This window comes from Ranitomeya variabilis, chromosome 1 (assembly GCF_051348905.1).
Source record: "Ranitomeya variabilis isolate aRanVar5 chromosome 1, aRanVar5.hap1, whole genome shotgun sequence".
Taxonomy (NCBI): domain Eukaryota; kingdom Metazoa; phylum Chordata; class Amphibia; order Anura; family Dendrobatidae; genus Ranitomeya; species Ranitomeya variabilis.
The window spans coordinates 34,599,025-34,626,896 of NC_135232.1; the positions used below are offsets into that span (position 1 = coordinate 34,599,025).

The 27,872-nt window shown below is 46.3% G+C and overlaps 1 protein-coding gene across 1 annotated transcript; it reads left to right on the forward strand.

Moving 5' to 3' along the window:
- MTMR12 (myotubularin related protein 12) lies at positions 1-27,872 on the forward strand. Its single transcript, XM_077282048.1, has 16 exons — positions 1-186; positions 5,823-5,886; positions 6,716-6,855; positions 7,209-7,281; positions 11,914-12,050; positions 12,706-12,799; positions 13,106-13,232; positions 13,919-13,994; positions 16,437-16,543; positions 16,639-16,763; positions 17,567-17,645; positions 18,335-18,405; positions 18,821-18,990; positions 20,207-20,377; positions 21,486-21,650; positions 25,071-27,872. Exons 1-16 carry the CDS (start codon positions 112-114, stop codon positions 25,644-25,646), a joined length of 2,250 nt encoding a protein of 749 aa, XP_077138163.1. The 5' UTR covers positions 1-111; the 3' UTR covers positions 25,647-27,872.

The window sequence follows — 27,872 nt, forward strand, 5'->3', positions numbered from 1 at the left end:
GCGGTCAGTGTATCCGCTGGAGAGGGCGGTGCCAGTGCTGTGGGTGTGGTCAGTGTATCCGCTGGAGAGGGCGGTGCCTGGCGGTGTGTACCTGAGGGCGGCGGCCGGGACATGCTGGGGTTGGGGTCCGGAGGGGCGGCCAAGTCCCCCAAAGTGCCGTCATTTGTGTCGTATCTGACCCCTGAGGTGAGTGCTGGCTGTGCCCCCAGCAGTGCTTGTCCTCGGCCGTCAGTGCTGCCCCTGTACCGCTCCTCAGCCACTACACCGCCTCCGGCATGACTGTGCCAGCTCCCTGCCTGCACTGCTGCCACTGGCACCATCCTGCCCCCAGCACGGGGTGGCGCTGTACCCTCTCTGCACCCAGAACACCCCCTGCTTACTTATGTCCCGACATTGGTGGTCTGTGCCCCTATACCAGTCTCCTTACCCACCGCACCACTGCCTGTAGTTACCACTGTGCCCCCTCCTTACCCACTGCACCACTGCCTGTAGTTACCACTGTGCCCGCTCCTTACCCACCGCACCACTGCCTGTAGTTACCACTGTGCCCCCTCCTTACCCACTGCACCACTGCCTGTAGTTACCACTGTGCCCGCTGCTTACCCACCCCACCACTGCCTGTAGTTACCAGCGTGCCCGCTCCTTACCCACCGCACCACTGCCTGTAGTTACCACTGTGCCTGCTCCTTACCCACCGCACCACTGCCTGTAGTTACCACTGTGCCTGCTGCTTACCCACCGCACCACTGCCTGTAGTTACCAGCGTGCCCGCTGCTTACCCACCGCACCACTGCCTGTAGTTACCACTGTGCCCCCTCCTTACCCACTGCACCACTGCCTGTAGTTACCACTGTGCCCGCTGCTTACCCACCGCACCACTGTGCCCACTCCTTACCCACAGCACCACTGCCTGTAGTTACCACTGTGCCCCCTGCTTACCCACTGCACCACTGCCTGTAGTTACCACTGTGCCCGCTCTTTACCCACCGCACCACTGCCTGTAGTTACCACTGTGCCCGCTGCTTACCCACCGCACCACTGCCTGTAGTTACCACTGTGCCCGCTGCTTACCCACCGCACCACTGCCTGTAGTTACCACTGTGCCCCCTCCTTACCCACTGCACCACTGCCTGTAGTTACCACTGTGCCCACTCCTTACCCACCGCACCACTGCCTGTAGTTACCACTGTGCCCCCTCCTTACCCACTGCACCACTGCCTGTAGTTACCACTGTGCCCACTCCTTACCCACCGCACCACTGCCTGTAGTTAGCACTGTGCCCGCTGCTTACCCACCGCACCACTGCCTGGCATTGCTCCCTGTTGCCACTGTGCCCACTTTTTACCCACTGCACAAACTTCCTTGCATTGCTGCCCATAACCACTTCCTGACATTGCTGACCTTTGTCACTGTGCCATCTGTGGGCTTCCTGACCCCTCTGTTTTCTCCTCTTTGGTCTTGCGACACGATTTTTATAACAAGCCCCCGCCGCCGTGCCCTCTCGCCCCCCCGCCGCCATGCCCTCTCGTCCCCCCCGCCGCCGTGCCCTCTCGCCCCCCGCCGCCGTGCCCTCTCGCCCCCCTGACACCGCTTTTCTAACATTTGTACCCAGTTCACTACCAGTCTCCCTCTTCCGGGGCGCTGCTGGCCGATGCCTTTATGCCGTCCTCCTTCCTGATATTGTTGGGCAGCGCCATCGTCTTTCCTTCTGTTCTGGGTACTTGTGGCCAGTGATACTGCACCAGTCTGCTCGTGCTGGTGCCAGCCCTGTGGTGCCCCCCTACACAGCTCTGCCCAGTCTCCATGCCAGGGTCTCACTGTACCCACTCCTTACCATTGCTGCCATCTGCTCTGTGTGCTCCCACTGGCACAAGTTGGTGCATATTCCCTCTCACCCGTTGCCCCCGGCTTATGCTGCCACATTTTCTTCTTTTTTCCTCCATCCTGCCCTGACCATTGCTGTTATACCTGCCCGCAGGCCACATGCCCGTCTCCTACGCCAGTCCTGGCCCTGACTGTGGCATTGTACCTTCCTCCCCTTTGTGCCAGCAGTGCCCCAGACAGCGGGCTCCTCTGCTATCCTTCTCCCTGCGCAGCTGAGCAGGGCGGCCTCCCCCACCCTGATGATATATGCCATGGAGGTGCCCGCAGGGTATTATCATCCCTTCTACAGTGATGCAAAACCGGGCACCGCTGCCATTATGGAGTCTGGAAAAGTGACGCTAGAAATGTGCAGAAACTGTATCTCCTCCTGGGAAAGCCTGGGGCGATGGGTAACGTGGCGGCCATGAGAGGCGCCGCTTATCTCCGGATACTTTCCTACTGTTGGTGAGAGGAGTTTGGCGCGGGCATTGTGCTGCTGGCAGATGCCCATGGCCACCGAGCCAAGTCCTGTCCAGCAGAGGCTGCCGCCCCCTGTGCCTGGGGAGGGGGACCAGCAGGGGGCACGGACCACCCAGGTCCAGAGAGAACACTTATTAGAACTCTTTTTTTTTTTTGTGTGTGTAGAAATTATGAAAGTTTCGGTAGAAGTTTTGTGCCTGTTGTGAAACTTTGATGTCCCGGTAAGACCTGTTTGCCGGGTTGGAGGAGTCAGGTGTGAGCAGGAGCCGGGCAGGGAGCAGCCGCGCAGATGTCAGGAGGATGGCCGCTGTCCCTGACCTGCCGTCTGCTCCTTAGGGCTATGTTCACACACGGCAGGAAAATCCTCCGCCTCTTCCCATAGCAGAAAAGTGGGTCCACAAGTAAAATCTGCTTATTAGGCTATGTTCACACTTGGAGCAAATCATCTCCAAAAACTCTTGAAAACGCTTTATCTTCATATTTCATGTGAAATCCACTTTGTTGTTCATGAGTTGTTTTGTTTTGACCATTTTTCTTGCTTACTCAAAGAGGTTTAGAAACATGTATGGTAAGGAAAAAAAAAATGCTTTTTAATTCTTTGAAACAGATCCTGATGGAATTTGCTGCAAAGTTTGCACTGTCCAGTCAAAAGTAAAAAAAAAAAAAAACTCTTCAAAAAACGGAGCGTTTCCTAATTTCTGCTGTGGATTTTCATGGCTGATTTGTTCGCACGGAGTACAATGGTGCAGATTCTGCTCCAAAATCCACATGAAATGCTACAAATTCTCTTTCAATAATCTTCCGATGGGAAAACTCTCTTCTGCTATTCGCACACGTCGCAGTTGCAGCGTTTTAGCAGAAGACACCCCCCCCCCCTCCCGAAAGAATGAGCGTTACCTCTTCTAACTGCGTCACTGTCTCCGAAACCTGAAGTGGTTAAAAGAAGTAGCTAAGACGGAACATGTGCACAAAGCTGTGACATCGTTGGGCCTTATGTGAGCATTTTATGGGTTGATTTTTTTTAATTTTTTTTCCCCTGCAGATTCTAGGCAAAATCCACCTAAAAAAAATGCAGTGTGCAGTGCACATAGTCCTTAGACTGTACTCACTCGGAGTCTGTGGAGCGAAAACTCCCTAAAATCCTCTCCAAAAAATAAAAAATACATACTTATAGTACACATGATTTAGTTGGTTTGTCTTTATACGTCCATTCCTGCTTGAAAGAAAAAAAACGCTCCGAATTTGACTAAAGAATCTTTTAAACCAAAAACGCCAGATTTTTTTTTTTACATGTGAAAAAACATACTTTTTTTTTTAATGTTTTTTTCAAAATCCACATCAAAGTATTAAGCAGTTTTTGAAGTGGATTTTGCATCCACATGAAAAAAAAACCCTGTTTCGTTTGGTGTGAAATCTGCAGCAAAATCAGCGTGAAAATTCTGGTGTGTTTTGCAATGGATTTCGTTCAGGTCTTTTTACATTCCGTGTGGACGGGACTCACTAAGAGATTCCATCACTGTACTATTGTTTGGGGTCTGACCATTAGGACCCTCGCTCTTCCTTAGTGCAGCCAGGGAGGGGCACCGCCGCACTGGGAGAAATTGGAATAGGGGGTCGCAGCGACGTTGCTCCAGCACTGCAGCCCCTCAGGTCGGTGGATGTGTGAAAACATCCAAGCAATATAACCCTGATGTATTAAGTAGGAAACCGCTTAAACAGGTGCTGTCCCTTTAATTAAAGCAACAGTCATAAAATTAATAGATCTGCGGATATAAACCTTTGGGGGGTGCCGTCTGAATATTTCATAGTATAAAGTTTCATCCTGTATTTTTTTTTTGTAAAACTATTCCCCCTTCAACTTTTTCGACCATGGAACAGATCACTGTTTTTATAAGGTCCCTCCCAGTGACTTGTATGGGGGAAAAAAAATCATTTTAAAGGGGTTGTCCACAGCTATTTTAATGGTCCAATATTAATGGTCCATCCTTAGGATAGTTCATGTCTATCAGATCAGCGGGGGTCTGACACCCAGCACCCCCCACTGATGAGCTGTCTGATTCTCCCGCACCCTGGCAGTGATGTGCAGAGATGGAAAAGTGCAGCTCCATACACCATGTAGTGGCAGTTATTGGTACTGCAGCTCAGGTCACGTTCACTTCAGTAGGAGCTGAGTTGCAGTACCGAGAACGGCCACTATGGAATGCACGGAGCCGTGCGCTTACAGCTTTATGTACTCTGTACATAGTGGGGGCTGCATACAGCAGATAGACTGGGGGGCCGGGTGTCTGACACCCACTGATCTAGCAGGTCAGTCTTGGGCTTATTGACAAGCACCAGATTATCAGACTTTCTGGATGAAGAGATGCCGGCGTGCAGGACCGTCACTGTGTGGATGAAGTTTTCTTGCACAGTCCTACAAGAAACCATTTCTGCTAATCATTAACTTTGTGGACTATCCTGGGGGCATTTCAAGAGTCGGGGGGCAAAGGTGGCGGTGGATGAGCGTCCTCACCTGTGGCGCTAATCACGTCTAGTTATTTTCCTGACTAAATAAGGAAATAGAAGGTTAAATATTCAGGAAAGTGACGGCCGGCGTCAACTTCACAAAGTCTGGAAAGTGGAAAACTGCCCGGGGGTATTTAAAGGGGTATCCCACTAGAAAAAGCGCCGGACCCCCAGCACTGTGGATGCGCCGGACCCCCAGCACTGTGGATGTGCCGGACCCCCCCATGCTCTGTGGATGCGCCGGAACCCCCCAGCTCTGTGGATGTGCCGGACCCCCCCCAGCTCTGTGGATGCGCCGGAACCCCCCCCCCCCCCCAGCTCTGTGGATGCGCCGGACACCCCCCCGGATCTGTGGATGCGCCGGAGCCCCCCCAGCACTGTGGATGTGCCGGGGCCCCCCCCCCAGCACTGTGGATGCGCCAGGCCCCCCCCCCCCCCAAGCACGGTGGATGCGTTGGACCCCCCCCCCAGCACGGTGGATGCGCTGGACCCCAGCATGGTGGATGCTCCCCCTCCCCGGCACTGTGGAGGCGCCCCCTGCCCCTACCCACCGCCCCGACACTGTGGATGCGCCCTCGGCACTGTGGATGCGCCCCCCTGACCCCAAATTAAATGTTAAGTGAAGTAATGTAAATATTTACTACAAGATCCCGGCTGCTTTCCTGGAATTTAATCTCAAATTTGAAGGGGCTTATCACTTCTGCACCCGACATCCTAGGCAGCTCATGTGGTTAGTAGACCCCCGAATCCCTTCATGGGGCCTAGCGAGTGCCGAAGGTTCCCAGGACTTCTTTTTTTTAAGTATTCCTGGAGAATCCTTTTAATTGATATAAGGCCGAGTTGCAGTACCGTGCGCATCCTGTGGTCAGATGTGGCGCTCTTTCTGCAGGTCAGCAGGGTCATTGCTGTTTTCAATGAAAAGAAACCAAAAGTATAACTTCTTTTTTTTTTTTTTTTTTTTCTTCGTGTAACAGGAGATCGATGTTAAAGAAAAGGCAGAACAAGCAGCGAAAGTCGACGATGTTCCGCTCTTACCAGGTAAATTTATTTCTTTATTTCTGAAAATGAATTTATTATTGGATAAATAGGTATTATTGCGGTAAGTTTAATGGATTTATTTATTTTTTTTATGCATCTGTTTAGAGCAGACATTGGGCTGAGACTATTTTCTATAACTCGCTTGTTAGCTTTGCTGTATAGGCTGGGAGAGAACAAGCAGAGCCATCTCCTCATCATAAGAGGATAGGAAATAACTTAATAAAAGGGGGAAACGCATGAATGTGTATGGGGAGAGGTATCTGAAGGTCAGCGAGTGTCCGGCCGTCGGCCGCTTGTCCACTTCAGTCTCGCAAGGTCGCGGGGGGGCACATACTTATCGTTATGGAAGTCTGTCTTGTTTGTGATCTATTGTCCGCCGCTCCCGGCTTATTTCCTCACTAGGAAGCGCTCGCCGGTCCGCGCCGCTCCGGTGATGTAATCTGTATCGAAAGGAAGGAAATGGTGAGAAATAAATCTGTGTGATCTGCGAGAACAACATCTCCGCGAGATACTTTGTTTCCTCTGTCACTGCTACAATGTAACAAAAGCTGCAGAAAGTTATTGTAAAAGTCCTTAAAAAAAACTACATAAAAAGATCAATTCCAAAATATGTCAGAATTGCTGCTTTTATTTTTTTTTTCGCCATTTTTCAATACATTTTTATGATAAATTACAGAGGTTGTCCAATACTGTGACGGATTTTGATTTGCTCAATTTTTTTTTTTTCTTTTTTTATTTTTTGCTGGGAAATTTGATATTGATGATCATCAATTACTAATGATGGGCCTCTGCGGTGATAATTTCAGGTGGTCTTGTTCTCGGTCCTCAGGTGAGATGCTCCACTGTGAAGCCGGCAATGTGTTTAAGATCTCCCAAGACGAAGGGTCCCAGAGAGGCGTCTGCGGGCGACTCGTGTGCACCAACTTCAAGATCACCTTCCTGTGCGAGGACGGCGCCGAAGATAATAATGTGAGTGTCGCACCTTCCCCTCCTTGGAGCCGTTGCTTGCCCCTTTTGCTCAGCGTCCGCTTTCAGGCCCTTATACAAGCAATGATGTACCGGGCTACTAAACATGGCCCCTGCAGCCGCTAAAGGAAGAGTGATAAAGTCCTGGGCAGCTGATAAAGGGCCGATCCCATCAGAGACCTTTATGGCAGATACGCCAAATACACCATAAATGTCTGACGGGTTCAGCTCTTCGCCCTCCGTGGAAACGTCCGTCACAATCCCTGCAGATAGGAACCGACTGCTGTGGTCGTGTTATCCCCTCCACATCCCTGATCGCCCCCCGGGCGTCTTCTGTCCTTATTATTATCCCGTAGGCTCCAGAATTCAAGAACAAGATTGTGGGCGAGAACGACATCACGTTGCAGTGCGTGGACCAGCTGTGCGCAGGTAGGGGAGACTGTAGTGTAGTATGCTCTGCCGTATAGTGTTTTTATGTCGCCCTGCTTCCTCTTTTTATTACTATTTTTATCCAAGTTTCTTGAGGTTTCCTCTCCGTTCTCACAGTATGCAAATGTAGGTCAAAATCTCAGCTGTGTGTCTGTCTATTATCTATTTATTATCTATCAGATCGATCACACTAATAAATAGCCCATCGGAGAGATGGAAGATTCGATAGATCGATACGATCTGGGAGGGGCTGGTGAGGACCCAGCGGTCATGGTGCACATTGGCACAAATGACAAAGTTAGAGGTAGGTGGAAGGTCCTTAAAGATGATTTCAGGGAATTAGGCTGCAAGCTGAAAGCAAGGACCTCCAACGTGGTATTTTCCGAAATACTGCCTGTACCACGTGCCACGCCAGAGAGGCAACGGGAGATTAGGGAGGTTAATAAGTGGCTCAAGAATTGGTGTAGGAAGGAGGGGTTTGGGTTCCTGCAGAACTGGGCCGACTTCTCAGTTGGCTACAGGCTCTACGCTAGGGACGGGCTGCACCTCAATGGGGAAGGTGCAGCTGTGCTGGGGGAGAAAATGGTTAGAAGGTTGGAGGAGTGTTTAAACTAGGGATTGGGGGGGAGGGTATTCATTTTATAGGAGGGGAAGATAGTGCAGATAGAGACCTGGGCACAAATAAGGAAGTTGGGGGTGGCGGTGGCATGGGGGGTGGGGTTAGAACAGTTAGTAATTTAAGAAAGAATAGAGGTACAGAGAGTAACATCAAGTGCATGTATACTAATGCCAGAAGCCTCACCAACAAAATGGACGAATTAGAACTAATGTTGTTGGAGCATAATTATGACATGGTGGGGATATCTGAGACGTGGCTGGATGAGAGCCATGACTGGGCTGTTAACTTGCAGGGCTATAGCCTGTTCAGAAATGACCGTACAGATAAGCGAGGGGGAGGGGTGTGTCTGTATGTAAAATCTTCCTTAAAACCCATCCTGCGTGATAATATAGGTGAATCTAATGAAAATGTAGAGTCCCTGTGGGTGGAGATAAGGGGAGGGGGAAAAAATAATAAATTACTGATGGGGTTTGTTATAAATCTCCAAAACTAATGGAAGCAATGGAGAATATCCTCGTAAAGCAAATAGATGAAGCTGCGACTCAAGGAGAAGTCATTATTATGGGGGACTTCAACTACCCTGAAATAGATTGGGGAACAGAAACCTGCAGTTCCAGCAAAGGTAATCGGTTTTTGACAACTATGAGAGACAATTACCTTTCACAACTGGTTCAGGACCCAACAAGGAGGGGGGCACTGCTAGACCTAATATTAACCAACAGGCCAGACCGCATATCAAATATAAGGGTTGGGGGTCACTTGGGGAATAGTGATCACAAAATAATAAGTTTTCATGTAACCTTTAATAAGATGGGTAGTAGGGGGGTGACAAGGACACTAAACTTCAGGAGGGCAAATTTCCAACGGATGAGAGAGGATCTTGGTGCAATTAACTGGGACGATATCCTGAGACACAAAAATACACAAAGAAAATGGGAGACGTTTATTAGCATCCTGGATAGGACCTGTGCACAGTGTATACCGTATGGGAATAAACATACTAGAAATAGGAGGAAACCAATATGGCTAAATAGAGCTGTAAGGGGCGCAATAAGGGACAAAAAGAAAGCATTTAGAGAATTAAAGGAAGTAGGTAGTGAGGAGGCATTAACTAAATACAAAAAATTACATAAATTATGTAAAAAGCAAATCAAGGCAGCAAAGATTGAGACAGAGAGACTCATTGCCAGAGAGAGTAAAAATAATCCCAAAATATTCTTTAACTATATAAATAGTAAGAAACTAAAAAATGACAGTGTTGGCCCCCTTAAAAATAATCTGGGGGAAATGGTGGATGAGGATGAGAAAAAGCCAATATGCTAAATGACTTTTTTTCATCAGTATTTACAAAAGAAAATCCCATGGCAGCCAATATGACTAGTGATAAAAATTCCCAATTTAATGTTACCTGCTTAACCCAGCAGGAAGTACAGCGGCGGCTAAAAATAACTAAAATTGACAAATCTCCGGGCCCGGATGGGATACACCCCCGAGTACTGCAGGAACTAAGTACAGTCATTGATAGACCATTATTTTTAATCTTTAAAGACTCCATAATAACAGGGTCTGTACCACAGGACTGGCGTATAGCAAATGTGGTGCCAATATTCAAAAAAGGGGCAAAAACTGAACTCGGTAATTATAGGCCAGTAAGTTTAACCTCTACTGTGGGTAAAATCCTGGAGGGCATTCTAAGGGATGCTATACTGGAGTATCTGAAGAGGAATAACCTCATGACCCAGTATCAGCACGGGTTTACTAGGGACCGATCATGTCAGACTAATTTGATCAGCTTCTATGAAGAGGTAAGTTCCGGACTGGACCAAGGGAACCCAGTGGACGTAGTATATATGGACTTTTCCAAAGCTTTTGATACGGTGCCACACAAAAGGTTGATACATAAAATGAGAATAATGGGGATAGGGGAAAATATGTGTAAGTGGGTTGAGAGCTGGCTCAGAGATAGGAAACAAAGGGTGGTTATTAATGGAGCACACTCGGACTGGGTCACGGTTAGCAGTGGGGTACCACAGGGGTCAGTACTGGGCCCTCTTCTTTTTAACATATTTATTAATGACCTTGTAGGGGGCATTCAGAGTAGAATTTCAATATTTGCAGATGACACTAAACTCTGCAGGGTAATCAATACAGAGGAGGACAATTTTATATTACAGGATGATTTATGTAAACTAGAAGCTTGGGCTGATAAATGGCAAATGAGCTTTAATGGGGATAAATGTAAGGTCATGCACTTGGGTAGAAGTAATAAGATGTATAACTATGTGCTTAATTCTAAAACTCTGGGCAAAACCGTCAATGAAAAAGACCTGGGTGTATGGGTGGATGACAAACTCATATTCAGTGGCCAGTGTCAGGCAGCTGCTACAAAGGCAAATAAAATAATGGGATGTATTAAAAGAGGCATAGATGCTCATGAGGAGAACATAATTTTACCTCTATACAAGTCACTAGTGCGACCACACTTAGAATACTGTGCACAGTTCTGGTCTCCGGTGTATAAGAAAGACATAGCTGAACTGGAGCGGGTGCAGAGAAGAGCGACCAAGGTTATTAGAGGACTGGGGGGTCTGCAATACCAAGATAGGTTATTACACTTGGGGCTGTTTAGTTTGGAAAAACGAAGACTAAGGGGTGATCTTATTTTAATGTATAAATATATGAGGGGACAGTACAAAGACCTTTCTGATGATCTTTTTAATCATAGACCGGTGACAGGGACAAGGGGGCATCCTCTACGTCTGGAGGAAAGAAGGTTTAAGCATAATAACAGACGCGGGTTCTTTACTGTAAGAGCAGTGAGACTATGGAACTCTCTGCCGTATGATGTTGTAATGAGTGATTCATTACTTAAATTTAAGAGGGGACTGGATACCTTTCTGGAAAAGTATAATGTTACAGGGTATATATACTAGATTCCTTGATAAGGCGTTGATCCAGGGAACTAGTCTGATTGCCGTATGTGGAGTCGGGAAGGAATTTTTTTCCCCATGGTGGAGTTACTCTTTGCCACATGGGTTTTTTTTGCCTTCCCCTGGATCAACATGTTAGGGCATGTTAGGTTAGGCTATGGGTTGAACTAGATGGACTTACAGTCTTCCTTCAACCTTAATAACTATGTAACTATGTAACTATATGATTAGATCCATCTAATTGTATCTGCTGGAGCGGCGGCACTGTGGTGCTTTTCTGGCTGGAGCGGCGGCACTGTGGTGCTTTTCTGGCTGGAGCAGCGGCACTGTGGTGCTTTTGTGGCTGGAGCGGCGCCACTGTTGTGCTTTCGTGGCTGGAGCTGCGGCACTGTGATGCTTTTGTGGCTGGAGCGGCGGCATTGTGGTGCTTTTCTGGCTGGAGCGGCGGCGGCACTGTGGTGCTTTTCTGGCTGGAGCTGCGGCGACACTGTGGTGCTTTTCTGTCTGGAGCGGCGGCACTGTGGTGCTTTTCTATCTGGAGCGGTGGTGCTTTTCTGTCTGGAGCGGCGGCACTGTGATGCTTTTCTGTCTGGAGCGGCGGCACTGTGATGCTTTTCCGGCTGGAGCGGCGGCGGCACTGTGGTGCTTTTCCAGCTGGAGCGGCGACACTTCTGGGGTCTTGTACATGACAGAGCTGCCGTCAATTCTGCAGGTCACCATATTACCAGTCAGATTTCCTCTATTGTTCAATCTCCGGCTAAAATAAACACGATTAGGACAATCGCAATGTGCGGAGAATTAATAATTAACCCCAGGGCACAGATAACGTGAGCTGTGTCACCTGGCCTGTGCTCAGAGCATTTCCCTCTGTACTAATAACACACAGGGATGGTGGGAAACGACAACTGCCGTGGCCGTCACAGCGAGCCCCGGTCCTCCAGCGTCCTCCCGACTCCCAGACTTGGGCAGTGATTTATTATCTGCACAGATTATTGTAAAATTAGGAATGTGCATAGTTCCTCCATCTGGGGCTCTGCCGCACGTGTCGCGCCTCGGTGCTTGTAACACGTTTTTCTTTTCCAGTGTATGACGACAAGAAGAAAGTTCCCATATTGGGGGCACCACTGAAGAAACAGCCCGAGAAGCTGCTGATCTACTGCCGAGACTTCAGGGTGTTTCACTTCGGTCTCCGCTACGCCAAAGAGGATGAAGTGAACCGGGTAATTACAGCTGCGACCTCTGATTGTTATTATTTATATTGTTTCCTGCATCCAAATGAGCGTCGCCCAATCAAGTTATGTTACGCCCAGATAAGGCAGGGCAGAGTCGCACCGCTGCGCCCAGATAAGGCAGGGCAGGATCGCACCGCTGCGCCCAGATAAGGCAGGGCAGAGTCGCACCACTGCATCCAGATAAGGCAGGGCAGGATCGCACCGCTGCGTCCAGATAAGGCAATGTAGGGTCGCACCACTGCGCCCGGATAGGGCAGGGTCGCACCGCTGCGCCCGGATAGGGCAGGGTCGCACCGCTGCGCCCGGATAGGGCAGGGTCGCACCGCTGCGCCCGGATAGGGCAGGGTCGCACCGCTGCGCCCGGATAGGGCAGGGTCGCACCGCTGCGCCCGGATAGGGCAGGGTCGCACCGCTGCGCCCGGATAGGGCAGGGTCGCACCGCTGCGCCCGGATAGGGCAGGGTCGCACCGCTGCGCCCGGATAGGGCAGGGTCGCACCGCTGCGCCCGGATAGGGCAGGGTCGCACCGCTGCACCCACTGTTTTATTCAACATGACAAGCTGTACAATACTCGCACTTCATATTTCCAATATACAAGATCTCTTCCTGCTGTCAGTGAATTTATTTTATGTTTTGTGTTTCAGATCGTCAATGGGATCATTCATCACACCCTCAGTCCTAAACCTCTGAAGCTGATCTTCCTGTTCTCCTACACGGCAGCAGCGCCTCGTTATGCCGGTGAGCTCTCGGACACTGATAATGGTCGTGCCGACTGTAGGTTACACAGGCCGGTACGCCACTAGTGATATTACCATATGACAGAATGGCTACCTGCCGCACTCTCACCTGGATAGACAGACGTAGGTGTGTGGTCGGATCACATGTAGCTGTAGATCCATAGACAATGGGCGAGGGGACAGGCTGTGCACGGTCTGCACTGCAGGAAGGAGCGGTAACACTGGCAATCACCGTACATTATCTGTGGGTGAGTGACGGGAGGAGAGCCGGGCTGCGCACTAATGATCATATGTCTTTTCATTTCAGCTACAAGTGCCAAGGATCAGACCGTCTTGTTTGAGAAGCACAAGGACTGGCGGATGGAGCTGGACCGCACGAAGGGGAACATGTTTTATAAAGTATTCGTCAATGAAACATACAAAGGTTTAGAATGGTACGTGTTGTGTGTCGGCTACGGCGCCGTTGAGCTCTTACCCTTTATGTGTAGTTTTAGGCTAGTTTGGTAAAACGCTCACTTTTTGCCATTATTTATTTTTACATTGGATTTTCCTCTTTGAGTTCAATGGGAAAGTAAAAATCTGCAATAAATCCTGGTTGCTGATTTTCTTGCACATTTTTTTGGCAGTAAAATCTGGACCTTCCTCTAATATCCAACAGCTCCCATGTCTTCTTTATCTCCTGCCCGTCATTGTGCGACCCATCCGGTGTCTTATTTCACTTGACTCCTGTAGTAATAACTTGAGTCAATGCAAAATGGCGGCAGGTTGTACAGAGGCGACGGCCAGGGAAGCAGCAGGTTGGGTTCAGTATACCGTAGGTTTTTTTTTGTTTTGTTTTTTTTAATTGTACACTTCTTTTTACTGCTCTTTTCTGCAGAGAAACCTCATACAAAATCTATACATTTTGGTGCTGATTTTTGCTGCAGATTTTCCACTTTACGCACACTATGCTTAACATACCCATAAACTTTTGCCCTGAGATGCCCATCGTTACAGGAAGGGGGCATGTATGTGTCCTACATTGATACTTATCGCCCCCCAGGTGTCTTTCCTTGAATTTTTGGGATATTCGGCCGTTTACCTTTGTACTTACCACCGCTCTTCATTCTCCTTTTCCTAGGTTACCTCCTTACTTCATTGTCCCGGCCAATTTACCGGAGGAGAGCGTGTATAAGTTCCATGGGAGAGGGATTCCTGTGAGTACATGATGGCTATATGCTGGAAATATTAAGAAGACCGAAAAGTTGCTTAAAAGTTCTCAATATGAGTCGCGGCAATTGCTGGAAGCCCTCTGCTACCAATCCTTAGAGCAGAGCCCTGCTGGGCTGGAGGTTTTATGTAAATTCTTCGGACACGCTTTGTTTTTATTGTTTATTTGCTTCCTAAATGCAAAACTAAGGAAACTTCTAAATGGTCTTGATTTTAAAGAAATAAATAATTTTGCTGCTGCCGAGGGTGTAAGTCCGTCATCTAGCTAGCTGGTCTGCCAGATCTGACACATCCATCAGAGCTTCGCTCTTGGATCTGACACCTTTCTCTGCCTCTCGCTTTTGTAAGTGTTAGAGAAAACAATAGAGATGGGCTTGTGCATAGATCACAGGACAAATCATGCAGGTGAACTCACATGTGGTGTAGCTAGAGGGGAATCACTTGATGCTGAGTTGTAGAAGGGGAAATCGCTCCAGGTTTGAAGCTGTGATGAGTCATTAGTGTTAGAGAAGACTACAGGATCCAGCAGGCAGTGGGAGAGGTATATAGACCTCACATCCAGCCTGTATTACTGGAAGAGACACACAGACCTCACATCCAGCCTGTATTGCTGGGAGAGACACAGACCTCACATCCAGCCTGTATTACCAGGAGAGACACACATACCTCACATCTGGCCTATATTACTTGGGAGAGACACACAGACCTCACATCCAGCCTGTATTACTGGGAGAGACACACAGATCTCACATCCAGCCTATATTACTGGAAGAGACACACAGAGCTCACATCCAGCCTATATTACTGGGAGAGACACATAGACCTCACATCCAGCCTATATTACTGGGAGATGCATGTAAAGTAAGCTGCGGAGACACCATCATGTGTTTCTCAACGCAGTGATCCAGTGGAGAAACACGTGATGGTGTCTCCGCAGTGTTGGATGTTTTGGTCTCCCCGAGGTCATTCATCTGTTCCCTCATAGCCTTTCACCAGGCACTGCTCCTAATAGCCAGTTTCCTACTCCACACTGATGAGGGGCAAAAACCCCGAAACAGCTGTTTGTGGATGGATACCATGCTTGGCATAGGTGGTCTTCCTTTATTGGATATTCTCCTTTATTGGATGCTGCCCTTCCCGTGGTTGTTCCTTCCCGGAGAAAGGCCTGGCTATTCATTGCTTGCGTTGAGAAACACGTGATGGTGTCTCCGCAGCTTACTTTACATGCATTTGCATATTTCCCTTAAGGGATGGGGGCAGTGTTCTGGATCACTGCGTTGAGAAACACGTGATGGTGTCTCCGCAGTGTTGGATGTTTTGGTCTCCCCGAGGTCATTCATCTGTTCCCTCATATATTACTGGGAGAGAGACACAGAGCTCACATCCAGCCTGTATTACCGGGAGAGACACACAGATCTGACATCCAGCCTATATTACTGGAAGAGACACACAGAGCTCACATCCAGCCTATATTACTGGAAGAGACACACAGAGCTCACATCCAGCCTATATTACTGGAAGAGACACACAGACCTCACATCCAGCCTGTATTACCGGGAGAGACACACAGATCTCACATCCAGCCTATATTACTGGGTGAGACACAGAGCTCACATCCAGCCTATATTACTTGGGAGAGACACACAGACCTCACATCCAGCCTATATTACTGGGAGAGACACACAGACCTCACATCCAGCCTATATTACTAGGAGAGATACACAGACCTCACATCCAGCCTATATTACTGGGAGAGACACACAGACCTCACATCCAGCCTATATTACTGGGAGAGACACACAGACCTCACATCCAGCCTATATTACTGGGAGAGACACACAGACCTCACATCCAGCCTATATTACTGGGAAGGACACAGACCTCACATCCATCCTATATTACTGGGGGAGACACAGATCTCACATCCAGCCTATATTACTAGGAGAGACACCCAGACCTCACATCCAGCCTATATTACTGGGAGAGACACACAGAGCTCACATCCAGCCTATATTACTGGGAGAGACACCCAGACCTCACATCCAGCCTATATTACTGGGAGAGACACACAGGGCTCACATCCAGCCTATATTACTGGGAAGGACACAGACCTCACATCCAGCCTATATTACTGGGAGAGACATACAGACCTCACATCCAGCCTATATTTCCGAGAGAGACACACAGACCTCACATCCAGCCTATATTTCCGGGAGAGACACACACACACATACACACCCTCAGAAAAGCATTGTGCTGCAAACTGCACATCATGGAGTCTGAAAATAAATGAAGGATTGAAGATTGCAGACTGAAAGTGCAATGTTATTAACCTCTCACAACTGTAATGCTCATTTCTTCTACCACAAAGGTTTTCACAGCCTTTACGTTGCTGACTGTGCCCATTGTTTGCCTTTTTTTTTTTTTAGATTTGGTGCTGGTCCACTCAGAATGGGGCGGCTTTGTTCAAAATGGCTTCTCTCCCTAAAGAAGTGGACGATTCCTCCATGCAGGAGCAGAAAGCGTTCCTGAACGGGTCCGTCACATCTAATTTGAGCAGGTTTTCTTTGTTTTTATACTGCTTGTTAGTACGGATAAATCCTAACTTTGTATTTTGTGTTTTCCCTGCAGTGTAGAGAAGATCCTTCACCGGCCGCCCTACGAAGAAGTGAGAATTGAGGATCTGTCCGTCACTCTTCCCTCCCTCTCCGACATCCAGGCAGCCTATACACGATTTAAGCAGTTGTTTTTAATAGGTAAGAATAAAATCCCAATTTTTTTTTTTTATTTTTTATGCGTTTCTGCCTTTCTTTTATATTTTTATTCCCCTTAGTAGATTTGAACCTGTGATCGTTTGATCACTTATACTGTACTCTGCAAAACCTCAGTATTGCAGTGTATAGTGTAACTGTGGTTCTGCCATGAAGCCTAGTTACAGGAGGACTTTAGATGGCAGCAATGGTGGCCATTCAGCCTGCCCACGGCTGTCGGGGTAAGGCATCGGATCCCCACGATCACAACACAGGATGGCCAATGGGAATCGATGAGTGAGACAGCCATTAAATCGCCACTGTTTGTGATTGACAGCAGCATCTAAATGGTTGACGGCAGCCCCCTAAATGGTTGACGGCAGCCCCCTAAATGGTTGACGGCAGCCCCCTAAATGGTTGACGGCAGCCCCCTAAATGGTTGACGGCAGCCCCCTAAATGGTTGACGGCAGCCATCTAAATGGTTGACGGCAGCCATCTAAATGGTTGACGGCAGCCATCTAAATGGTTGACGGCAGCCATCTAAATGGCTGACGGCAGCCATCTAAATGGCTGACGGCAGCCATCTAAATGGCTGACTGCAGCCATCTAAATGGCTGACGGCAGCCATCTAAATGGCTGGGGGGTTATGGTTCTGTTATTTTACGTGGTTGAATATTTGCAGCATTTTCCGTTTTTTTCTGTAACATGTGCTGCAAACCTCATTCACGTGAAAGGAAAAAAAAAGTTTCCTAAACTGTTGACCATTTCATGCGTTTATTCTTGTTTCCCCTTCACTTTTATTCTTTAGATAATTCCACCGAGTTCTGGGTCACAGACTTCAAGTGGTTCTCACTGTTGCACACGAGCAATTGGCTTGAAATTATAAGGTTAGTCGCTGACTGCTACAGCCATTTAGATTTTTTATTTAAAGGGGTATTTCCATCTCCAAAATCCTATCCCAATATGTAGTAGGTGTAGTAGTAATAATATCAAATACCTCCAATTAGAAATGTTGTCTAGTTCTTCTGATTAGCCATGTTCTTATCCCATGTGCAGGGCATTGCGGTAGCTTAGGTATCTATGTTACAACCAATAACAACTAACTGTCACTATATGACTGCTTGTAACCATGGATACCTAAGCTACCACAATGCCCTGCACATGGGGTAAGAGACATGGCTAGTCAGAAGAACTAGACAACATTTCTAATTGGAGGTATTTGATAATTATTATTATTACATCTCCCACATATTGGGATAGAATTTTGGAGATGGGAATCTAATTTAAAGAGGAAGCATTTAAAATGTCTGCATATTGTTCATTTTCTGCCTCCTTTTCAATATCTCTGCTTGCTGTCATTCAATTTGAGCGTTCATGGGTAACGTCTAAGGGATATACATCCGTCCTGGATTATGGTATGGATACAAGATCACGGCTTGTTACAGAGCAAGCAGAGATCTTGACAAACGAAAAGAATTGATATGAAAAATATTGGACCCTGTTCACCCCCGCGGAGGATTGCAGTTGACCTCTGGGTGTGTGTGTGACCTCTGCTCCGTCTGTTTTCTCATTGCAGACAGTGCCTTAAGAAATCCATTGAAGTTATTGAATATTTGGAAAACAAAAAAATTAATGTAATCCTTAAAGGTAAGCAGGATTGTTAAAGGGGTATTCCCATCCCCAAGATCCTATCCCATTATGTAGTAGGTATAATAATATTAGCAAATAAAAAATGTAGTATAGTTCTTCTGATTCAACATGTCCCTTATCCCATGTGCAGGACATTACAGTAGCTTAGGTATCTATAGTTATGACAACTTATTTAGTGAGTTAGTAGTTGTAACCATGGATACCTAATCTACCGCAATGCCCTGCGCATGAGGGGGCAAAGAGAATCAGAAGAACTATACTACATTTCTAATTGGAGGTATTTGATATTATTACACCTAGTACATATTGAGATAGGATCTTGGAGATGGGAATACTCCTCTACCCATTGTCGCACCTCTTTAAGCATTTCGTCCTCGATTATGTCGCTGATTCCCTGTCTCGGCTCATACAGAGGACACGGCCTCCGACTTCTGCTGTGTGGTCTCCAGCCTGGTGCAGATCATGATGGATCCACATTACCGCACCAGATGCGGTTTCCAGTGCCTTATCCAGAAGGAGTGGGTGATGGGAGGACATAATTTTCTGGATCGATGTAACCATCTGAGGACCAATGATGGGGAGGTAAGGCCGAGGTCAAGGAGTGGACATTACTGGAATTACCATGTACAAACTTCTCAGACCGGAGGACATGCTTCAGTAAGGCAGAGATGTCCTTATTGTGGGCTCAGTGCACACGTGGCAGCCAGATCTGTGGCGTGGGGGGGGGGGCAGTATAGTGGCAGCCAGATCTGTGGCATGGGGGGGCGGTATAGTGGCAGCCAAATCTGTAGCGTGGGAGCAGTACAGTGGCAGCCAGATCTGTGGCGTGGGGGCAGCATAGTGGCAGCTAGATCTGTGGCGTGGGGGGGTCGGTATATGGCGTGGGGGCAGCATAGTGGCAGCCAGATCTGTGACGTGGGGGGGGTCGGTGTATGGCGTGGGGGCAGCATAGTGGCTTGTCTTATAGTTTCAAGTATTAAAGTGTCGGTATTGGGCCGTCTTTTACAGCAATGATATAATTGATTTGTGCTTGTCTGTCTTTTTTTTGCATTGCTGTTCTTTATCACTTATTTTACGTTTGCCTTTTTAGTTTTTTCTTTTTTGGGCATCGCTGTGTTTTAGGGGTTTTTTGCATTGCTATTAGAGATGTGCAGGATCCTGGTTTCGCAGCTGTATCAGTATTGTGTGACAGCTGGATGGGAGCCCAGAGAACCGCATCCTACCTGCCGGCATCTCCAGCGCCTCCTTAAATTAGCCAGTCTATGAAGACGATTGCGGCTCATGACGAGCAAAGTCGGGGATTCAGCGGGAAGGAGGATTTAATTAAGCGGCCACCTGATACGGAGCTGTCCGCTGCGTCAGAGGGTCCTGCAAACTTTATAGGCTCATTTCGAATTGCTAGATTTTGGGTCGTCACATGTCTAATTTTGATCCAAGTGTCGGATCAAAATCGGCAACGCAAGACTATCGAGGCCATGAAGATAACCAGACAGCGCTCAGATGCCATCTGGGTGCCGTCTGTTTTTCATGGAGAAAACCTGCTGAAGTTAGGACCGTTTTTCTCGTAGGTGTGAATGAGTGAGGTTAATGATGTTGGGAAATATTCCGGCAGCAGATTGGTGGCATCGGGCTTCTCCCCCTGGGGGTACAGGACCTTCTCCCCCTGGGGGTACAGGACCTTCTCCCCCTGGGGGTACAGGACCTTCTCCCCCTGGGGGTACAGGACCTTCTCCCCCTGGGGGTACAGGACCTTCTCCCCCTGGGGGTACAGAACCTTGTCTTTTCTTCCTCTCCTCAGGCTCCGGTCTTCTTGCTCTTCCTGGACTGTGTCTGGCAGCTGGTCCACCAGTACCCACTTGCCTTTGAGTTCTCGGAGACGTATCTGACGGTCCTGTCGGACAGCATTAATATACCCATCTTCAGCACTTTCTTCTTCAATTCGGCCTATCAGAGGGATACACATAAGTGGGTAAGAGCCCGGGTCAGCAAATTACCTGCTGTGGAATAGTAAGGATGCAGAAATCATCATTTGCACTGGCCAGGTCAGTATTCCGTGGCCACCGGACGGGAGCCCTGCGATCCGCCTCCTACATATGTGGCCGACACTGCAACAATGACCTCAAACCAGGCCGGCTAGTCAGAAGAAGAGCTGGGGATGCCGGCAGGTAGGAGGCGGTGTACCGGGCTTCCATCCTTTGGCCACAAATGACCAACCACGGTCCTGCAAAATCATACCGTCGTCTCTGATGGCAATCAAAATGAGGTTAGGTGTGTGGCCCTGTGCTTCAACGCGCGTTTCACCCAGATTCATGAGGGGATGTGGGAAACGTGCGTAGCGGCAGAATGCAACGCAGAAATAAATAACACTAAAGTGCCGACTTCAGGTTCTGCACCAGATGTAACACAGAGGAGCCGATCTTTTTTTGAGCGGAAGCTCTGCAAATCTCAAAAACATTGTGTTTCCGTTCCGAAAAAAAGACTCTTTGTGAAGATATTCTTAAATTGTGCCAAATTTATCAAGCAGTTCATGCTGTTTGATGTATTTGGTGCCTTTCCCACTGTTCATCCTAAGTTTTCATTATCTATTACTTGTCTTACTTTGTGATTTAGTTAAAGTTCAGACGATCGTAAAATAAAAAAATTGTCAGATTTTAATACAGAAAAAACCTGATTTGTTTTATTTTTTTTTCTGTATTGTCATCCGTATGTCATCTGGTTTTAACCATCAGCAGGTAATAAATTTTCCATGTTCGAATCCTGTCTGTTACATTAAAGCTTTGCATCGGGTGCAGCAAGGAGGGATGGAGCCGATTAGAGTCCTAAATTGTCGGAGACATTTTGATGTTCCCGTCCCTTCACCTTGCTGTGTTTCCCGGCAGTCGCTCTGTCCGCAGCCGGCGGATCGCCTCCTACAATGAGCTCTCAGCCTGGCTGTGTAACAAGGGGGCCATTATTCAGCTGCTGGGAGCAATCTAGTAATTAAGGCCAAGTTTGCTTAAGCCACGACCTACTTCCTTCTTCTGGAATTTGCAAATACTCCATGTTGTTTTATTATTTTTTTTTTTTTATTCTGGCAGGTTGAGGACGGCGGTGGCGGCGGCAGACAAAGCGACTCTTTCAGTTTTTACTCGGTGTGGGATTGGTCGGTGCAGTTTGAGCTGAAGGCTCTGACATTTCTCAACAATCCGCTGTACGAGGAGAAGTCAAAACAGGAGAAAAGCCGCAAAGGAACGCGCCCCAAGGCGAGTATGGGGCTGATTTAGGGGCGGCTGCATGATCAACGATTCCTGAATATATTATTAGGAACAGTCATTCAACATCCTGAGGGTCGCCCATTGTTAATCCTGACATGTAACACACATGTACGTCAGGTGTATGGAGCGAGTTCAGGAGCAGAGTTGGCTCCGTACACAGTGGGTGCCTGCTGCGTTATACAGCCGACACCTGCCTTTAACAGCAGTGATCAGAGTTAGCACAGATCGCTGCTATTTAACCACTTAGATGCCCCTGTTAATCAGTGTCATTTAAGAGGATCAGTCTCGATGAGAGGTCCAATAACACTTATTTCCTCAACTCCTTAGTCTTGGGCTTCTGGTGGGGTGATCATGACAGCCGCCATTGTTGTACGTAAAGATTACTAAAATGAGATGCTAAATGTAAAAAAAAAAACACTTTTAGAATTTTAGGGTATGTGCACACGTTGCGGATTTCTTGCAGAAAATTCCTGAAGAAAACCGGAAATTTTCTGCAAGAAATCCGCATTTTTTTTTTGCGTTTTTTTTCCGTTTTTTTCGCGTTTTTTTAGCATTCTGCAAGCGTAATTAGCTTGCAGAATGCTAAAGTTTTCCAAGCGATCTGTAGCATCGCTTGGAAAACTGACTGACAGGTTGGTCACACTTGTCAAACATAGCGTTTGACAAGTGTGACCAACTTTTTACTATAGATGCAGCTTATGCAGCATCTATAGTAAAAGATAGAATGTTTAAAAATAATAAAAAAAATAAAAAAAATGCTTATACTCACCCAGACATCTCCTCAGCGGCCGTCCGGCTCCTCTTCTAGCTGGTCTGTGCGCACAGGACCTCCCGTGACGTCACGGTCACGTGAGCGGTCACATGACCGCTCACGACCAATCACAGGACAGTGACGTCATTCGGCGAGGTCCTTCAGCGCACACCAGCTACAGGAACCGAACGGCAGCGTGCGAGGAGGCGGGAATACATCGAGGGTGAGTATAGGACTGTTTATTATTTTATTTCTTATTTTTTGACCACTTATATGGTGCCCAGTGCGTGGAGGAGAGTCTCCTCTCCTCCACCCTGGGTACCAACCGCATATAATCTGCTTACTTCCCGCATGGTGTGCACAGCCCCGTGCGGGAAGTAAGCAGATCAATGGACCCCTAGGTGTGCGGAATCCCTGCAATTCCGCATTTTTAATGAACATGTTGCTTTTTTTTCCGCTATGCGATTTTTTCGCGGAAAAAATCGCAACATTTGCACAAAAAATGCGGAATACCCTGTAAATAATAGGAGGCTTATGTAAGCGTTTTTTTTCGCGTTTTTATCACGTTTTTATAGCGAAAAAACGCGAAAAAAACGCTAACAATCCTGAACGTGTGCACATGGCCTTATATATATGTGTAAAATATATATATGTATATATATATGTATATGTGTGTGTATATATGTATATGTGTGTGTATATATGTATATATGTATATATATATATATGTGTATATGTATATATATATATATATATATATATATATATATATATATATATATATATATATATTTACATACATAAATCTGCGTGCTGTGGATGGTCACATCTGTCAAAATCCAGTTTGATCAACATATAAAACGATTTCTTTTATAAGGTAAACGCCAAATGAGAAATAATCAAAATGCCAAAAATTAGAAATTCAGCAGCGGTGTAATTGTACCGAGCTGCAGCTTCGCTTTGTTGGGATGTAAAGGCAAAACCCCCAAAATAATGGTGGAATTATGAGGGGGTTTTTTACCACATTTTTCCATACATTATTGGTAAAGTCATTGGTGAAATTCAATACAACAACTTGTCCTGCAATGAAAAACAAGCCCTCGTATGGCCATGTGGAGGGAATAAAGTTATGACTCTTGTAAAAAGGAGAGGAAAAAATGTAAAGTGCAAAAAATACAAGATTGGCTCAGATGGGAAAATGACGTCTGGTAAGACAACTTTCTGGGCCCATTTAGGGTATGTGCACACGTCAGGATTTTGTCAGGATTTTTCATCAGGTTTTGTAGCCAAAACCAGGAGTGGGTGATAAATGCAGAAGTGGTGCATATGTTTCTATTATACTTTTTCTCTAATTGTTCCACTCCTGGTTTTGGCTTACAAATCCTGATGAAAAATCCTGACAAAATCCTGACAAAATCCTGAAGTGTGCACATACCCTTAGAGTGCGTTTCCCCAATGGTGGCTTAAAGGCTCCACACAAACTGGTGTCGTGCGGCCTGACGATTGTGCTGTCACATTGGACCTATCAATGCAACACATGTGACCTCTTTAGTATCTGCTTCTGGAAGGAAAAATAAGTGTTCAGGGCTCATGAACAGCTACAGCCCTGCTATGTGTAGCACAAGCGATCGGACGATCCCAGCTTACAGGTCTCCTAAGGAGACTATTAAATTCAATCAAAAGTTTAAAAAAAATCAAATCACCCCTTTTTTTTGCACCATTAAAAATAAAATAAAAAAATACACATTTGGTATCGGTGTTCAGAAATGTCAGATCTATCAAAATATAAAATAGATTAATACGATCAGAAAGCAGCGTAGTAAGAAAAAAAAAAATACGAAACACAAAAATTTTGAAAGTTTTTTTTCCTTTTCCACAGCATTGCAATATAATGCAATCGCATCTACCCCCAAATGGTATCAATAAAAATATTAGCTCAAGGTGTAAAAAAATAATCCCTCGCACAGCCCCTGGCCCTGAAAAATGAAAATACACAACAGGTTTTGTAAAATGGCGACATAAGCAAAAAAAAAAAAAAAAAATTTCCCTACAAATTTCCCAATATTATTATATTTTTTTCACCACCTAAATAAAGACTCTCTACATGTTTGGTACCTGCGTACTCGTGCTGACCTGGAAAATCATTTTGCCAGGTCAGATTTACCATATAGTGAACATGTTAAATAAAAAAAAAACAAAAAAAACCAATTCTGAAATGCACTTTTCTTTGCAATTTCATCGAACTTGGAATTTATTTCTTTTTTTTTTTTCACTTTCCAGTGCATCACATGATAAAATAAATTGGTTTCATTTAGAAGTACAACTCGTCCCGGCAAAAAAAAAACAAAAAAAAAAACAAGACCTTGTACAGCTTTATGGGGATGGAAAAATTAAAAAAAAAAAGTTATGGCTCTTGGAATAAGGGGAGGAAAAAAAAAGGAAAGTGCAAAATGGGATATTGCAAGGTCATAAAGGGGTTAAAGCAATTTAATAGGGGAGAGGAGCCCAAATCGCGTTAGTATTTACCATTGATGAAGATTTAAGAGCTCTCAGGTTTCTACCGCTGCCGCACGTGAATAAAACCCAAATTAATGTCTATGAAAGTTTTGACTTTGACAATTTCCATCGAATAAAACTGATATTTCGTTCCCTTATAGCATCACAGACAGATGTCTCTGCCTCTTACCCAGTCAAAATCGTCCAATAAGAGAGGATTCTTCAAGGAAGAACCTGGACCTTTCATAAAAAGTCTCCTTGGTAAAAGAATCAGTAAATTAATAAGTTCTCCAGACGAGGGTCCCAGTGATTACCGGGTCTTCTATGAGAACTGGCACCGGAAGCCGATGGACGTTCACGGCTTGATCCTGCCGCACATCGAAGGGCCCGATATCTGCGTCTGGGCCCAGCGACACTTGCGTTGGATCCCAGAAGCTCAGGTCCTCGGCGGTGGGAACGTAGCCGCCACCCAGAGGGTTTTAGATCTTCTGGATGAAATCAAGAGTCTAAAGAATGAATTAAAAGACAGACCGACTTTATCCCATCGAGCCTCCAAGGAGAACGACGCGGACGCCAGGCGCAAGAAGTCCGTCCGGAGGTCCTCCATGTATCCTTTTGCTCATATTCCTATGAACTTTGTTAGACCGTCCATATCCACCGCCACCTGGTGGAGCTGGGAGGCCGGAGATGATCTGGTCAACCGGGACGACGAGGACCTTGACCTGGGCGTTATATGATTGATAGAATCTCCATGGTTTAGAGTTTCCTGAGATATACGTATACACTGTTCTATCACTGGCAGCTGTCTTCGTGCTGTTCACCAAATGTTCTGTAGGTTTTGTGTTATTCCAGACATTCCTAGACAATCGCGTCGGGTTAAGAACCTAAACGTCTTATTTACAAAGCAAGTAAAACATGGAACAGATGACGAGCCTTGAAAATTGGGGGGAAAAAAATAGGACCAAACTGACATTCCCTTTTGTGAAGTTTTGTTCATTTCAAATTCGACTTGAATTCCGGCAGTCATTTACTTCCTCCCTGCTGAAATCTGGGCGAGCGAGATCTAAAAGAACTTCTGAATATCTTCTCCAAATACAGAATTTATAAGTTGTGTGTCTGAAAAGGGCAACTTGCCAGCTGAAGTCCTGTGATTACAGCAGCCTCTGCTGAAGTCCAGATACAACAAACGTGAAATTACCGAAGGCTTTAGGAACGGTCAACATGGCCGAGCTGCATCTTTACTGTATCTCTAACACTGTATCACGGGAGATGACAACAAAACAATTGTTTTTTTTTCATCAACCCTTTGTCTCCAGAGGCAACTTGCTAAAGTCCTGTGATTACAGCAGCCTCAGCGGAAGTAAATCTGTGCGGATTAGTGATCAACAAGGAAGAGTGTGCTGTGTGAAATCTGATATAAGCTAGCAGTCTGTAGAAACCATGGCCAGTGATCTACTGTATATAGTATATACTGAGGTCAGTATATTATTATTATTACCCCTCTTTGGCCCATATCAATCCAGCAATGGCAGCCGATTACTCACTATTTTTTTGGATCGAATTCCAAAAATTTAGATTGCTTAGACTCAGCAAATTTTGGTAAAATTTTAGACAAATTAGATTTCACTATAATCAATTTTTCTCATCCTACGTGAATATTGTCGGATAGTACTGGTAAATACAAGCACTTTTGCAATTTACTGCTTGTTAAAATATTTAGCCGTTCTTGAGATATTAGCACTTTTTTGTTTACAGCTCGTTGCCTAGGAGACCGACCACTGCTGCTGTCAGGCTGAAGATGGCCGAGATTAGGAGGTAACTATATGTTCCAGCTCCAAAACAGTTCTTACATGCTGCTTTTTTTATTTTTGTTTTCTTGTGAGCTAATAAGGACTGTTTTGAAGCTATAGAACGCATTGGTACCTCCTAATCCCAGCTTCAGCTAGACAGCAGCGGTGGTCGGTCTCCTAGGCAACGAGCTGAGAAGAAAAGTGTTAATATCTCAAGAATGGCTGAAAATTTTAACAAGAAGTAAATTGCATAATTGCTTGTATTTAGGAGCACTATCCAAAAATACCCATTATCTCAAGATTGGATCAACCCTTTCATAAATATAATACTATATGTCCCTCATACAGTATACAAATGTATGGCTGACGGCCGCCGCCTCCGGCAAAATCAGCCGTCTGCCTGGGGTCTCAGCAGCCAGGCAACTCTCATGTTAAAGGGGTTGCCTATAGCGAGACAACCCCTTTAAATTTCTCTATGGTAAAGCTATGTAGCTGCATAGGTGTCTGGGATTTTGTACTATAATTTACATTAATATGGCGGACACCAGCCTTGGCCTGTGCTCCTTCCAGCATGGGGCACAGGGTTTGGGAAACGTCCGCCTATTACTGTTCTTGTGCCGATCACTCGCTCTGTAATTCTCCATAATTGACTGTAAAAGAAAAAATTGTATAAAATAAATGTAGTAATCTCACTTTCCACTGGGGCCAAAACAACAAAAAACCTATCACTGCCCATGATGTGATTATTTATGTTTAGATGTAGCAGAGCTGAACAGCAGGTGTGCCGGCAGTCCTATGTAAAAACCACCGCCCGGTAATGTCACTGTGCCAAATGACAGGTTCCGCTCTGCTACATCTTTATCAATATTCACTGTCGAGACGGGAAAACTAAAGCTGCTGTTCACTGACGGGGACGAACTGCCAAAAGCTTCCACCCAGAAGAAGCAGCGGCGGCCTTTATATACTGAGAGGTTGGTCAGCGGCTCCTCCCAGCATGCTTTGCTCTAGTGGTATTGGCAATGCATTGTGGGAGATATGCAGACGAGTTGTGTGAGTGGCTTACTGCTGATCTAATGTAAGACATGCTTCTATGTACTGCACAAAACTTACCTCATATGAAAAAAAGATGTATTATAGTTCCTATTTTGTAATTAAATATTTTATCTATAGAGA